The sequence below is a fragment of the Bos javanicus genome, chromosome 1 (genome assembly GCF_032452875.1).
Source record: "Bos javanicus breed banteng chromosome 1, ARS-OSU_banteng_1.0, whole genome shotgun sequence".
NCBI lineage: Eukaryota > Metazoa > Chordata > Mammalia > Artiodactyla > Bovidae > Bos > Bos javanicus.
Window position 1 is genome coordinate 137,105,133 of NC_083868.1, and position 16,837 is coordinate 137,121,969.

A 16,837-nucleotide genomic window follows, 5' to 3' on the forward strand; every position below is an offset into this window, starting at 1 on the left:
CTGAAACTCCAGTCTTTGGCCACCTGATGCGAAGAGCTGACTCATTTGAAAAGACTCTGATACTGGGAAAGATTGAGGGCAGGAGAAGGGGGAGACAGAGGGTGAGATGGTTGGATGGCATCACCGACTCAATGGACATGAGTTTTGGTAGGCTCTGGGAGTTGGTGATGGACAGGGAGGCCTGGCGTGCTGCAGTGTATAGGGTTGCAAAGAGTTGGACATGACTGAGCGACTGAACTGAACTGAACGGATGTTATAGTTATTTTGTACACTTATTTACACATGTCCCTTTGATAGCTGACCAGTCATGAAGCAGATATATGTAGTTGTTTTTTCATGAGATGCTATTCATTATTTCATCTGGAAAGCTATCCTCTCACCCAACAATACCCTAGTCCATTATAGTATATATATATATATTATAAAAATCAGCTTGCACCATCTCTAAATGTATATCTGATTTTCATTGTAAAAGTATGAGATTGTTTGTTGGCTTAGGTAATAGGAGAGCAAACATCTCTCACATCCTGGTAGTCCTGTCCACAGAACACTAGTGTTCTATGGAAAACAGCTGAAAATCTCTTATTTAACCTAACCTTATCATTACAGAGATGAAGAAAATGAGAAGCAGAGAGATTAAGGTAAGCAGGTAATTGTATTTGGGTTGAAATACATGACATCTTATCAGTCTTATGGGTTTAAAACCAACTGTGAAGAAGGCTGAGCGCTGAAGAATTGATGCTTTTGAACTGTGGTGTTGGAGAAGACTCTTGAGAGTCCCTTGGACTGCAAGGAGATCCAACCAGTCCATTCTGAAGGAGATCAGTCCTGGGATTTCTTTGGAAGGACTGACGCTAAAGCTGAAACTCCAGTACTTTGGCCACCTCATTCGAAGAGTTGACTCATTGGAAAAGACTCTGATGCTGGGAGGGATTGGGGGCAAGAGGAGAAGGGGACGACAGAGGATGAGATGGCTGGATGGCATCACTGACTCGATGGACGGGAGTCTCAGTGAACTCTGAGAGTTGGTGATGGACAGGGAGGCCTGGCGTGCTGCAATTCATGGGGTTGCAAAGAGTCAGACATGACTGAGAGACTGATCTGATCTGATTCATTAATTCTCTAAAAAGCAGAGACATAACTTTGCCGACAACAGTTCATCTAGTCAAAGCTCTGATTTTTCCTGTAGTCATCTATGGATGTGAGAGTTGGACCACCGAAAATTGATGATTTTGAAGTGTGATGTTGGAGAAGACTCTTGAAAGTCCCTTGGACTGCAAGGAGATCCAACCAGTCAATCCTAAAGGAAATCAGTACTGAATACTTGTTGGAAGGACTGATGCTGAAGCTGAAACTCCAATCCTTTGGCCACCTGATGCAAAGAGCTGACCCATTTGAAAAGACCCTGATGCTGGGAAAGACTGAAGGTGGGAGGAGAAGGGGACAACAGAGAATGAGATGGTTGGATGGCATCACCAACTCTACAGACACGAGTTGGTGTTAGTTGGTGAGCTAGTTCTGGGAGTTGGTGATGGACAGGGAGGCCTGGCATGCTACAGTCATGGGGTTATGAAGAGTCAGACACAACTGAGAGAGTGAACTGACTGACTGATTCACTAACGACTTCCAAATTTTAATCTTCCCAAAATTCAAGGTTTATATATCCAACTGTGTATTCAACACATTAGCTGGGACATCTAATAGTCATTTCAGTCTGAACAAGTCCAAAACTGAACTTCTAGTCCCCAAACTCCCCATGATCTCCCTCGCTAAGTGTGTTGTTCCCACAGTCCTCCCACTTCAGTTGATGAATATTTCCTACTTCTAGAGTCTCAGTCCACAAATCTTGGAGTCTCCCTTGACTCCTCCCTTTCTTTCACATCCTATCCCGAATATGTCAGGAAATCCTGTGGTCCTACCAACAACTATATCCGCAAACCAGTGATTGCTCCCTTTTTCAGCCACCGGTCTGTTTTGAACCACCAAAATTTTTGTGGGATAAGTACCTCCAACTTCTTCCTAGCTTCTATCCTTTCTCACCCACAATCTGTTTTTAACACAGAAGCCACATGGCTTCAAATCAAATCATGCCACTCCTCTACTTACAGCCTGCAATGAATGCTTATCTCACTCAGAATGAAAGTCAAAATCCTGATGATAATAGTTTACAAGGCTCTATATTAGCCTCTTGGATTTCCTCTCCTAAACTCTTCTTTACTTACTCTCTTTTGGCCGCACATGCCTTTTTGTTGCTTAAACATTCCTGGCATTCTCTACTTTACCTCCTTTGCTATAGTTTTAGCATTGCCTAGACACTCTTCTCTGGAAAAGGTCAGTTTTCATTCCAGTCCCAAAGAAAGGCAATGCCAAAGAATGCTCAAACTACCGCACAATTGCACTCATCTCACACACTAGTAAAGTAATGCTCAAAATTCTCCAAGCCAGGCTTCAGCAATACATGAACAGTGAACTTCCAGATGTTCAAGCTTGTTTTAGAAAAGGCAGAGGAACCAGAGATCAAATTGCCAACATTCACTGGATCATTGTAAAAGCAAGAGAGTTCCAGAAAAACATCTATTTCTGCTTTATTGACTATGCCAAAGCCTTTGACTGTGTGGACCATAATAAGCTGTGGAAAATACTGAAAGAGATGGGAATATCAGACCACCTGACCTGCCTCTTGAGAAACCTGTATGCAGGTCAGGAAGCAACAGTTAGAACTGGACATGGAACAACAGACTGGTTCTAAATAGGAAAAGGAGTAAGTCAAGGCTGTATACTGTCACCCTGCTTATTTAACTTATATGCAGAGTACATCATGAGAAACACTGGACTGGAGGAAGCACAGCTGGAATCAAGATTTCTGGGAGAAATATCAATAACCTCAGATATGCAGATGACACCACCCTTATGGCAGAAAGTGAAGAAGAACTAAAGAGCTTCTTGATGAAAGTAAAAGAGGAAAGTGAAAAAGTTGGCTTAAAGCTCAACATTCAGAAAACTGAGATCATGGCATCCAGTCCCATCACTTCATGGCAAATAGATGGGGAAACAGTGAAAACAGTGGCTGACTTTATTTTTCTGGGCTCCAAAATCATTGCAGATGGTGATTGCAGCCATGAAATTAAAAGATGCTTACTCCTTGGAAGGAAAGTTATGACCAACCTAGACAGCATATTAAAAAGCAGAGACATTTTTTGCCAACAAAGGTCCGTCTAGTCAAGGCTATGGTTTTTCCATAGTCATGTATGGATGTGAGAGTTGGACTGTGAAGAAAGCTGAGCGATGAAGAATTGATGCTTTTGAACTGTGGTGTTGGAGAAGACTCTTGAGAGTCCCTTGGACTGTAAGGAGATCCAACCAGTCCATCCTAAAGGAGATCAATCCAGGGTGTTCATTGGAAGAACTGATGCTGAAGCTGAAACTCCAATACTTTGGCCACCTGATGCGAATAGCTGTCTCATTCGAAAAGACCCTGATGTTGGTAAAGATTGAAGGCAGGAGGATAAGGGGATGACAGAGGATGAAATGGTTGGATGGCATCACCGACTCATTGGACACAAGTTTGGGTAAACTTCGGGAATTGATGATAGACAAGGAGGCCTGGCATGCTGGGGTTCATGGGGTCACAAGAAGTCGGACACGACTAAGTGACTGAACTGAACTGAAGACACTCCTCTCACAAATCCCTGTACCAGGTAACTCCATCACTTTCCTTGCTCAGATCTTATCTTCTCAATGAAGACTTTCTGTTTAAAAATGCAACCTATATGCCTTCTCCCCACACCCATCCCCACTTGTCACTTGTGATCCTCACCTTCCAAAGTACTTATTTACTACGTTTATTATTCATTATCCATCTCTCTTTCCTTCTAACAGAATGTATGCATCATAAGGTCAAGAACCTTTGTCTTTTTTGTTCATGAATGTATCCCAAACACTTAGAACAGTATCTGTCACATAGCAGGAGCTCAAAAAACATTTTTTTAATTAATTTTTTTATACCTATGGCTGACTCATGTTGAAGTTTGACAGAAAACAACAAAATTCTATAAAACAATTATCCTTCAATAAAAAATAAATTAATATTTATGAAAGGAATTAATGATCTAGAACTCATATATCTTCTCAACTCTTATTTCAGTATTTTTTCTCACCGTGTCAGAATGCCTCTTAGTATCATAAGAAAGTGAATATTAATCAAATTAGATCTTGGTGGACCAGTGCCATTAGCACTGCAGATGGAGTTAAAATTGGAGGAAACTAAACAGAATTGAAGAAGAAAGGAAAGGACTAAATGAAAATGAGGGAAGAAGGCAGAGGCTAACAATTCTTTAAAATTAATGTCTATGACTGACTTTCTGTATTTGGAAATTTATTTTCAATTTTTTTGGCCATGTTGTCATTTACTTTCCCAGTCTTTCCCCTTCCTTTGTTCCTTCCTAGATAATGCAGTGAGTACACACCAAATGCCAGGCCAGCTGTATGTTGGGTTCTGGGGTTCCAACATCCTTGCTCTTGAGGAGATCAATATCTAATGAGAGAACTAGATAATCATGAGATTGTGTAATAGTAAAATAGAGCTGTAAAAGATAATGCCATTTGAACAGAGAGAAAGTTGAGATTATCACGAAGTGTTCTACTTGGAAGAGATAGAATTTGGAAAGTCTTCTGAGAAAATGATAAGATTTGAGTTGGACTTTGAGGTAAATAGAATTTTGTCATGAGACATAATGAACTGCATGAGAGTGTCTTTGGGAAATAGTGAGTGGTTGCATGTGGCTGGAATATAGGTTGTGGTGAGTTGAGGCCAGATATGTAGGTTGAGGCTCAGGTTTTACTAGTTCTAGTTTGTCATGGGGCAAATGGAAATTATCAGCAATTATTACACATTGAAGTGACATTGCCTAATTTTTCCTTTAAAAAAAAAAAAGGAAAAACTGGAAAAAGGGAAGATGGTGGAGATATTCTCAGCCTGATAGCTATTAAAATGCCTTTGATAAGATACTGAGCATTACATACAGCACTAGAAGTGTGGCCCTGACAATGCAGATGAGGGAATTCAAGACATACTTCTAAAGAAGAATTGACAGACTTTATGATGGACTAAATATACTGGTAAAGTGGACATTGTGGTCTAGGCCATCCCATGAGTTCTAGGTTGGATAAATAAGAATTAGGCTGCAAAGTGAGATTGAAAGCACATTGGAAAGGATCCATTTGGAGTAGAGGAGATAATAAAATTTGTTTCAAATGTAGGATTGAGGTGGATTATTATCCTGGTAGAGATGATCAGTAGGCAACTGGAAAAAAACAGGTCTAAAAATCTATATATAGATATGAAAATAAGGACGGTAGAAGAAGATAGAGTCTTCAATAACTCTGGTTCATGGTAACTGTGGAAAGAGGAAACCAGGGACAGAGCCCTGAACACCATCATCTCGGGGGTTGGTGGAAGTTACCAATCCAGTAGAAACTCAACAAAAAGTCTGAGAACAAAGAGAAGACTAAGGAGAGGTTTCTTCCTCTCCCTCGCTTTCCTTCTCCCTCATGTTTATTTTTTAAAGTATACATTCCTTTGTACTGTAAATGATTTTGTGAGTTTGACAGAGTAATGTTCTGGAATCTGAGAAAAGACAGTGGTTACTTATATCTTACTGTAAAGAGGTCTAGTGCCGGTAATGACTAAAATATGTCCTACTACATGGGGACACATGAAAGCTGCTGAAGGCAGTGTGAATTGGTACTCAGTTCAGTTCAGTCGCTTAGTCGTGTCTGACTCTTTGCCACCCCGTGAATCTCAGCACACCAGGCCTCCCTGTCCATCACCAACTCCTGGAGTTCACTCAAACTCACGTCCATTGAGTCGGTGGTGCCATCCAGCCATCTCATCCTCTGTCGTCCCCTTCTCCTCCTGCCCCCAGTCCCTCCCAGCATCAGGGTCTTTTCCAATGAGTCAACTCTTCGCATAAGGTGGCCAAACTATTGGAGTTTCAGCTTCAGTGTCAGTCCTTCCAATGAACACCCAGGACTGATCTCCTTTTGAGAACTATTCTGGCAGTGTGTATCAAAAACTTCTTCCTGGTGCCATAATTCCCCAAGTCCTGTCTACTCTACTTTTCTGCCTTTAAATATTTTTGCTTTTCTCGTTCACATGTACTAGTTTTTTGTTTTTTTTTTTGCGGGAGTTGGGGGAGTATTATTTCAACAACCTCCCAACTGTTCTCCTCCTCTCAGAACCACTTTTCTTAAATCTACTTTCCCCACTGGAACCAAAGAGATCTGTCTAAAGCAAGAGGCTAGTCACATCATCTGTCTTCTGGATAAAACCCTTTAATGACCAGAGTTAGTTAACTTGACCTACAAGACACTTAATGCCTGCTTCTCCAGCATGTGAAGATTGAAAAGATTGTACTCTCACCAGACACACTTTTTCAATTCCTAAAATGCTCCTAATCCTAACCCTCTTGGCCTTTATACGTTTTCCCTATTCATCTATAACATTCTCTTTTCTCCTCCTCTCCACTCATCTGGTTAATTCCTTGTTTCCTTCAGGTTTTTGTTTAAACATCTCTCCCATGGAAAAGATTTCTCTGATACTTTAGACTTCAGATAATTACCTCTGCTATATGTTTTTATAGTTACCTGTGTGTTCTTCATTACAGTACTCACCATGCTTAATTGCTTGAGATTCTTGAATTCTCCTGTCTCTCTGTCCTCCTTGCCTGCCTCCCCACATCCATGTCAAAGTTTACAAGACACATAGGGAAAAATTCTCTGGTCTTGCTGTTGTTTCCTTAGCAAACTTACTGACTGCTATCTAGGCACATATCAAGTACAAAATAGGTACCGAATAAATATCTATTGTTTACTTAGTGTTCATAAACTTTGACCCATCAATGCTATTTTGGGGTATTTGTCCAAAGAGAATAGTTCACTAGAGAGTGTGCAAGGAAAGGGAAGAGATACAGTAGACATATGATGTTGGAGAGTGCTTTAGGCTTGAACCCTACTACTCATGGCATATTCTTTTCTGAGGTTTGATTTTCTAGCCTGTAAAATGGAGATAGGTGATTCTGCTAGGAAAAGTTTCAAAAAGAGGCCACTGAATTAGGCATGAGTTCATTCAGTTCAGTCACTCAGTTGTGTCCAACTCTTTGCAACCCCATGGACTGCAGCACGCCAGGCTTCCTTGTCCATCACCAACTCCCGAAGCTTGCTCAAACTCATGTCCATCAAGTCAGTGATGCCATCCAACCATCTCATTCTCTGTCATCCCCTTCTCCTGCTGCCTTCAATCTTTCCCAGCATCAGGGTCTTTTCCAAGGAGTCAGTTCTTCACATCAGGTGGCCAAAGTATTGGAGTTTCAGCTTCAGCATCAGTCCTTCCAAGGAACACCCAGGACTGATCTCCTTTAGGATGGACTGGCTGGATCTCCTTGCAGTCCAAGGGACTCTCAAGAGTCTTCTCCAACACCACAGTTTAAAAGCATCAGTTCTTTAGGGCTCAACTTTCTTAATGGTCCAATTCTCACATCCATACATGACTACTGGAAAAACCATAGCTTTGACTAGACGGACCTTTTTTGGCAAAGTAATGTCTCTGCTTTTTAATATGCTGTCAGGTTGGTCATAACTTTTCTTCCAAGGAGCAAGCATCTTTTAATTTCATGGCTGCACTCACCATCTGAAGTGATTTTGGAGCTCAAGAAAATAAAGTCTCCCACTGTTTCCATTGTTTCCCCGTCTATTTGCCATGAAGTGATGGGACCAGATGCCATGATCTTAGTTTTTTGAATGCTGAGTTTTAAGCCTTCTTTTTCACTTTCCTCTTTCACTTTCATCAAGAAGATCTTTAGTTCTTTGCTTTCTGCCATAAGGGTGGTGTCATCTGCATATCTGAGGTTATTGATATTTCTCCTGGAAATCTTGATTCCAGCTTCATCCAACCCAGCATTTTGCATGATGTACTCTGTATATAAGTTAAATAAGCAGGGTGACAATATACAGCCTTGACGTACACCTTTTCCTATTTGGAACCAGTCTGTTGTTCCATGTCCAGTTCTAACTGTTGCTTTTTGACCTGCATACAGATTTCTCAGGAGGCAGGTCAGGTGGTCTGGTATTCCCATGTCTTGAAGAATTTTCCACAGCTTGTTGTGATCCACACAGTCAAAGGCTTTGGCGTAGTCAATAAAGCAGAAGTAGATGTTTTTCTGGAACTCTCTTGCTTTTTCTATGATCCAACAGATGTTAGCAATTTGATCTCCGGTTCCTCTGGCTTTTCTTCTCTGCTTGAACATCTGGAAGTTCTTGATTCATGTACTGTTGAAGCCAGGCTTGGAGAATTTTGAGCATTACTTTGCTAGCGTGTGAGATGAGTGCAGTTGTGTGGTAGTTTGAACATTCTTTGGCATTGCCTTTGTTTGGGATTGGAATGAAAACTGACCTTTTCCAGTCCTATGGCCACTGCTGAGTTTTCCCAATTTGCTGGCATATTGAGTGCAGCACTTACAGCATCATATTTTTTTTTTTTTTTAGCATCATCTTTTAGGACTCGAAATAACTCAGCCAGAATTCCATCACCTCCACTAGCTTTGTAGTGATTCTTCCTAAGGCCCACTTGACTTCCTATTCCAGAATGTCTGGCTCTAGGTGAGTGATAAAACTTTCATGTTATCTGGGTCATGAAGCTCTTTTTTGTACTGTTCTTCTGTGTATTCTTGCCACCTCTTCTTAATATTTCTGCTTCTGCTAGGTCCATATAGTTTCTGTCCTTTATTGTGCCCATCTTTGCATGAAATTTTCCCTTGGTATCTCTAATTTTCTTGAAGAGATCTCTAGTCTTTCTCATTCTTTTGTTTCCCTCTAATTCTTTTCATTGACCACTGAGGAAGGCTTTCTTATCTCTCCTTGCTATTCTTTGGAACTCAGCACTCAGATGGGTATATCTTTCCTTTTCTCCTTTGCCTTTAGCTTCTCGTCTTTTCTCAGCTATTTGTAAGGCCTCCTCAGACAACCATTTTGCCTGTTTGCATTACTTTTTCTTGAGGATGGCCTTGATCACTGTCTCCTGTACAATGTCACAAATCTATGTTCATATTTCTTCAGGCAATGTATCAGATATAATCCCTTGAATCTATTTGTCATTTCCTCTGTATAATCATAAGGAATTTGATTTAGGTCATATCTGAATGTCTAGTGTTTCCCCTGCTTTCTTAAATATAAGTCTGAATTTTGCAATAAGGAGTTTATGATCTGAACTACAGTCATGAATTAGGTATGAATGACTTTCAACAAAGAAATGAAGGAAGACTAATATAATTTTACAAAATAGTTCAGGAGTGAGAGGGAGTGAAGGAAATAGAGTAATAGGTGGAAATTATTAGTTTGAGAAAATTGGGATTGAAGAGAGTGATATGGAGCAGGCCCTTGATGGTGCTCTTAATAGAAAAGGGGACAGACCCAGAGCAGAGGAAGAAAATGAAGCTAAGAGTTTCATGGAGGTCCAAGGGGACTGTAGGAGTGAGATCATGTATTTGAGGAGAGGAGTTATGTTGCTGAAGGAGGAACATGTTTTCCTGAAGAACAGTAGGAAAGGCAGGTTAAAGCTACTGAGATATTTTGAGGCAGTGACAGGAGAACATAAGAGAGTTTTAAGTGGATTATTCTGTTATTCTTAGGACATCCCATGAGAATTAGAGAAGCAAAGATGGAATTAGAAGTTTGATAAAATCAATAAGACCTTCCTGTAGAAAATAGGAAAAGAGTCCAGTAAGGATGAATACATTTATCATGTAGCATTGAAAGATACAGCTGAGTTTGGACTAGAAATGTCAACATTCATAGTTTGAAATGGTGACAGTTGGTTTCGTTCAGCTCCATTCAGCAAATCAGAATGCAGAAACTGTGTGCTTGGTTTGACCTAGGGGTGTGTATTGGTGAGGTGGGAAGGGTGTGGGTAGGGCCATTTTTATGACTGTCAGAATTGCCTAGATTGAGGACAGGAGTGGAGTGATGAGTGAGCTGGGGTTTACCAAAGCACGTTCCCAATGTCATTAATGAATGATAAGACATGTCTTAAGAAACTGATGATGATGACGAGGATGAGAAAAGGTATAGTAATCACACAGTCTCATCTCTGGGGGAGGAGGGGTGCTGGAAGGCATATCATTGAACAAGGACTCTAAATGGCAGTGGGGAAACAGGAGAATGCCAAGGTGACTATGCTGGAAACAGAGGCTAAAGACACAGACACAATGGTATAAATATATGAATATATAGTCAATGAGTGGGTCTTTACAGTGCAGTTACATTCGAGGCTCATTCATAGCTTCTCTCCCCCTTTTATTGAACAACTAGGCCCAGACATATGGAAATCAGGCTAGGTATGGAAGGTGGAACATTTATTCAATTAGCAAATGTTGATTAAAAGCACCAGGTTCTAGACATTGCTTACTGACTGAAGGTTCAAGGAAGATTAAGGTATGGATCCTGCCTGAAAGAGACTCATGACTGAATCTTGGGGATGTGTCTATGTGCTACAGATTCTCAACTTGACAAAGCTTATGAGGGGAAACTAAAACTTCCTACCGGTAAATCTCTTTCTTATCAGATAACTGGAGTTGGAGGTTGAGGTGGGGTTGGGAGAGTGCTAGTAAGGAGAGTCCAAGTGTATTAGTAAGATTTTGTAATTAAGCATTTTCAAAAAAATTTTTATTATTTTTAAGTAACATAGTATGGAACTTAGACTTATAATGAGTTTCCCAGAAAAGGCTCTGATTAATATAGTTGATATGACAATGAAGTTAATTAGGTCTACTAGCACTAGTGAAAACATTACTCATAGGAATAAATAGAATTTCATAGATGGAAATACTCTAATGAGTAGGCTTGTCAGGCATTTTGTACACACAATATATGTCCTATTGATGGTTTTGTACTGCTTCCTCTACTGGATTTATCAGGGCACTGTTAATGTCTTTGTTTTTTTTTTATTTTACTTTTAAACTTTACATAATTGTATTAGTTTTGCCAAATATCAAAATGAATCCGCCACAGGTATACATGTGTTCCCCATCCTGAACCCTCCTCCCTCCTCCCTCCCCATACCATCCCTCTGGGTCGTCCCAGTGCACTAGCCCCAAGCATCCAGTATCATGTATCGAAACTGTCTTTGAATTTAGCTTTTTTTTTTTTTTTTAAATAAATGATAAGAATTTAGTAGTTAGGGCTATTTATCAAATTTATCTAGGTATCCTGTACTTTTATTTGCTAAATTTGAAGGTCCTTGTAAAGAGTCATTCAACCCCTACAACCTTCCAAGTGGGCACCCACCCCAATGGACACTTTCAGTCCCAGAGATTTCCCAATATTGAACACTATCTTCCTGAAATGTTTACCTGCTGCCCCTCACATCACTCTTTGAGACCATATAGAACAAACTGAATCCTTTTTCCTTAAAGCAGTTTGAATATTGGAATTCACTTTGTTGGAGACCACCTCATGTAACAAACTTTTTATGACTTAAAACCAGTGGTGTTCTGCTAAACTGGATTAAAAAAAAAAAAAAACCCAAAACAAAACTCCAAATTGTGGTAAACATTGACTTCTGTGGTGGAAATACTCCCACATGACACCATGACCAATTTCAAATAGCCAGAGTGAAGTCACTGAACTAAAAGTGGGAAAGTGAGACATATAACTTTCCACTCTTGAGATCTGTGTGAGCTAACTCCAGCACACCAATCCCTACATTTTCTTTTTATTAACATGTTTTGCTGCTTAACTGTGTTTCACTATACTTGGGTATGGGTTTGCTGATGTTTTTGTTTTAAGGAAAAGAATTCTACAGACATACTGTAGGTAGATTTGATAAGAAGAGGTGACAGTTGTGGGAAATGAAGAGAGATAATCTGATAACTCCCAGGGTACTAGGTATTGCTGCCAGTCAAGATAGAAAGAGTAGGTTCAGGGAAGAAAGGTAACTAACTTATATATTCATGGGCAAATATTTATTGAGCACTAATTCATGTCACAGAGAAGGCAATGGCACCCCACTCCAGTATTCTTGCTTGGAAAAATCCCATGGACGGAGGAGCCTGTTAGGCTGCAATCCATGGGGTCGCTAAGAGTCGGACATGACTGAGCGACTTCACTTTGACTTTTCACTTTCATGCATTGGAGAAGGAAATGGCAATCCACTCCAGTGTTCTTGCCTGGAGAATCCCAGGGACGGGGGAGCCTGGTGGGCTGCCGTCTATGGGGTCGCACAGAGTCGGAAACGACTGAAGTGACTTAGCATAGCATAGCAATTCATGTCAAGCACAGTCACTTCTGGTTGCTGAGGACCAATACATGAGAAAATACCACAAATAAAAATCCTTGCTCTTGTGGGGATGACATTTTATCTCATTAAAATTGGCCACTTGAAGGAAACCTATGGCAATCTGTTTGGACCCTCAATAAAGTAACTCCACTGTCCTTTCCAACTTAAAGCAACTAGTACATTTGATAAGGGCTTTTTTAGCCCTTATACCACATCAGTAGAAGAAACCTCCATCCAAACTGATTCCATATGCTCTCAACCTTTGTAGGGAGCCCTCCCTGGCACTCCTTTCAGCCTCCTTCCCTCCAAATCCAGGGTTGTTCCCATAGCAACTCTTGGAGTCTTTAGGCATAACCTTTGCTGTTCTGTATAATAAGCATTTCTCTACTTCTCTACTACATTGTAAATTTTCCCAGGTTGTTTCCTTAGCCAGTTCCATCTTAAATAGATGAAGCAGAGCCACCCATCAGTTTAGGCTTTATCTGAAGTAGCAAAGTCCAAACTAAATACACTTTCAATTTAGAACATTAATTTAAACCAGCCAAGTCATTTTACTTTATATTAACATTTTCCTTCTCTTTAGAGAAGGAAACCATAAACCATAAAACAAAAATAGAGCCTCTAAAATCTGTTCCTTAGGAATTTTATTCTAAGTAAACACACACACAATTTTTAAAGACACCATTTCAAAAGTAATGCTTTTGAATTTCCTAAAATGACTTTACTCATTATTTTACATTTGGCTTACATGCATGAAGGAGAAAGGATATTTGAATGATGGCCCCAAGGCCAAATATTTACTTGGAAAAGAAATTATACAAATAAACACACCAATTGATGTCTTGTGTCAGTCAGTCAACCCATGACCAACTAGGAGAGAGAATGGCTTTAACTCTAGACTCTGGCATCCAGTTGAAACCATCTCTAGAACCTGTTTCATCTGTATTTGTGCTGGTAAAGTAGCATAGTGTTTTCTAGATGTGTTGCATCTGCACGTTGCAAATCTACAGGACTCTAAAGAGTGTTACTTGAATATGATTTCTTCTGTTATAGTAAGTGGTTTCTGCAGGACCTGAGAGTTTGCTCAGGTTTTCTGAAGATACCAGAATTAAAGCCTTACAAATTCCTCTTATCGTTAGAACAAATATTACACCTATACTTTCAACATTCCAGTAAGTTTCCCCCTTCTCCCCCCAGGAGGTATGCAGAACATTCTTACATTCCTAACTGTTCCAGTTTTGAGGTAGGAGATAGATGGGCCCCTGTGTCGGGAGCCGCGTTAGGCATTACTGACAAAATGGAGGCATGGCCCCAACTCCCCCTCTTTGTCCTGCAGGCACAGACCCGGGATGAAGGAGTTAGGCCTTGTGATTCTGACTTGTTTTTTCCTCTCCTCAGCTGAGTTGACTGAAAAGAATATTAAGGTGCTTATTGTTCTTGAGAGGAGCATGAGAAGGCACAAAGCCTTCTGCAGCTGTGCTCAGAGAATAATTCATAAAGTTAATCATTGACATTTGTTCAAGGACTTTTGCTAAAGAGTGTTCCAGGGTGAGCACATAGACCGCAGCTTGAGGCCATGGGAGGGATTGCTATCTGAAGCCTATTTGTGAGGAAAGTGTTTATGGCAAAGGAGTTTGCTGAATTTAGGGCTTAGGAATAATTAAAATAGCTAGAAGCTAAAGATTTAAGGAATGTTGTAATGTTAGCATATTCTACTATAGCTTATAGAGATTGGGAACTTTAGAGATATTAATAGCTAGAAGCCATTTTTAAGAAATAGTAAGCTTAGGATACTAGGGGCAAACAGGACTTAGAAAGATAAGAAATGAGCTGAGGTTTGTGGTATGCAGCCCAGACTTCAGCACGAGTTACAATGTAATCACGAGTTAAAGTAAATACTATTCTGAGAGAACTGCTGAAGCAGAAACTCTGCTTGAAGGACAACAATGATTTATGGAGACAATAAATTTGGGTGAGGGGAAATTGAAATCATGTCAAACCTCTGACCTAATGCTTTTGTTAAAGTATAAAAAGAATCTTAAGCTTGAAATAGAGTTACACAGTCCAAGAAAATTGAGAGGCTGCGTCATTTCTCGCCGACACCACCCATCTCTTCAGGTTGATTCCCTGGCTGCTGGAGCTGGACTCTGGCACCCCTGGACTGGACAGCTGGTGTATGTCAAATGGAATAAAATTGAAGCTTTAGTCTCACCTAAACACTCCAAGGACAAAGCTAGTGGCAGAAGCTGAGCTCTGCTGACATAAAGATATAAGATGGCCACTCCTGAGGTCAAGGAAAATTTCCATGTCAGCACATGCTTATGAAGGCTCCTTGGGGGTCAAAAAAGGAAGGGTACCACACCATAAAAAGTTTGGACATATCCTCACAGGCTTCTGCAGTGGGATCCATCTTAGTAGAAAGTTGCACATGCATCTTGGGAAGAGTCCTAGGACTGGTCAGGTGTGAAAAAGAAACCCAACATAATTGGCCAAAGGTAAACAAAGACCCAGAAGACCTGTCTTATATAAGGGATTTAAATCACCTCTTTACTGTGCTCCTCCTCATTATAGAGGACTCCCACACCCTTTCCCTGTGGGTGTGTATTTCTGCCTGCTGCTGCTAAGTCACTTCAGTCGTGTCCGACTCTGTGGACCCCATAGATGGCAGCCCACCAGGCTCTGCCGTCCCTGGGATTCTCCAGGCAAGAACACTGGAGTGGGTTGCCATTTCCTTCTCCAATGCATGAAAGTGAAAAGTGAAAGGGAAGTCGCTCAGCCGTGTCCGACTCTTAGCGACCCCATGGACTGCAGCCTACCAGGCTCCTCTGCCCATGGGATTTTCCAGGCAAGAGTACTGGAGTGGGGTGTCATTGCCTTCTCCGTATTTCTGCCTAGCTTCTCACTTATATAAACTACTTCTCTGTGTGCTCTCCCATTGGTTGTGCTAATAAACTTTGTACCTGTTTTTTAAATTTTTGCCTCCTTGAAACATTCTTGCTTTCAAAGGAGGGGAAAAGCCTGGGAATTTCACCCGTTGCTTCTAGTCCCTGTTGGTCTAGTGGTTAGGATTCCTGGTTTTCATCCAGGCTACCGAGGTTCAATTCCTGGGCAGAGAACTAAAGTTGATTTCTCTTCAGGACTGTTCACTACTGTTTCTCCAAGATCAGTCTGATGCTTGTTTTCCTGAATTCCAGTTGTTTGATCCCAAGTAAATGTTTTCTGCTTGATTACTGCTTCCTCGGTTTATATAGGTTGACAAGGTTTATGGCAGGTAGAGGCAGAGCCCAGTGAAGAAATAGGAGTTTCCTGAAGTTGAGGTCTCCGAAACATACAATTATCACCCAAACCCTATTTCCCTCAAAGATGGGGGTGAATCCAGTTTATAGTCTCAAAGCACCATCCATCTGGAAAAAAGATGTTCTGCCTTCTCTGCAGAGCTCTGCATTCACCCTAATTGATAATGTCCTCAGTACCTTTATGGTTTCTTATGGCACACTCCATGGACCAGTCTTGGGAGATAACGGGGGCAACCAGCTCAACAAACTTCGCCAAAGGGCAGCTGGGGGTGCAGCCAGGTAGCGTGAGGGGATGTGGTTCATATCGCGTCTCATTCCGATAGTACATCTCTACGAAGTATTCTCTGGTGGACAAAGGTGGAGGGAATAGAGGGAAGAACTCTGTTAGATCTGTGCTGTTGACCTGCCATTGAAATTCTTTCTACCTGGTCTGTACCATGTCAGTTGAAGGACTAGTGGAAGAATTTAGGGGAATGAGTAGATATTAGCCAGTTTAGCTGTGGGAAGAGGGAGATTGGGGCAGGTGGGCCTGATTGGGAGGGTGGAAATGGGAAAGCTGGTTTGTTAGATGACCAGGGGCATGTGAGGTGGGACCTGGGATGCTGAGTTAGAGAAGGAGCTGAGACACAATGGTTGAGGGACTTGGGGGTGATTTGGTGAACCTTCAGGTAAGAAGTAGGGCACAGGTGGGATGTTGGGGTTTCTTTCTCCTATTCTGTCCCTTTCATGCTTCTGATTTGCTCTGTCCTTTTCTCCTTTTTTCTCTCAGTATTTCTTTCAGTCTTCCCGCTGAATGAATGTATCTTCCCTGTCCTTAACCAGGCCAGAAACATGAAACTGAATAATATATATAAGAAAAACTAGCAGCATGACATCTGGTCCCATCACTTCATGGCAAATAGAAGGAGAAAAAGTGGGAGCAGTGAAAGACTTTCTCTTCTTGGGCTCTAAAATCACCGTGGATGGTGACTGCAGCCATGAAATTAGAAGACGACTACTTCTTGGAAGGAAAGCTATGACAAACCTAGACAGTATATTAAAAAGCAAAGACGTCACTTTGCCATCAAAGGACCATACAGTCAAAGCTATAGCCTTTCCAGTAGTCATGTAAGGCAGAACGCCAAAGAATTGATGCTTTTGAACTGTGGTGCTGGAGAAGACTCTTGAGAGTCCCTTGGACTGAATGGACATCAAACAGATCAATCCTAAAGGA

At 41.0% G+C, this 16,837-nt stretch overlaps 1 protein-coding gene across 2 annotated transcripts in view; it reads right to left on the reverse strand.

Annotated features, from left to right (window-relative positions):
- The window catches only part of ACP3 (acid phosphatase 3), a 58,242-nt gene that overhangs the window by 7,495 nt on the left and 33,910 nt on the right, over positions 1 to 16,837 (reverse strand). The window contains exons 10-11 of one of the 2 annotated variants that reach the window (XM_061421366.1): positions 15,802 to 15,968; positions 12,956 to 14,497 (exon numbers count right to left, since the gene is read on the reverse strand). In XM_061421366.1, the coding sequence (XP_061277350.1) occupies positions 14,415 to 14,497; positions 15,802 to 15,968 (250 nt within the window). In that variant the 3' untranslated portion in view covers positions 12,956 to 14,414. Of the gene's footprint in view, positions 1 to 12,955; positions 14,498 to 15,801; positions 15,969 to 16,837 lie in introns of those variants that run through there. The other variant, XM_061421355.1, reaches the window with a different exon arrangement.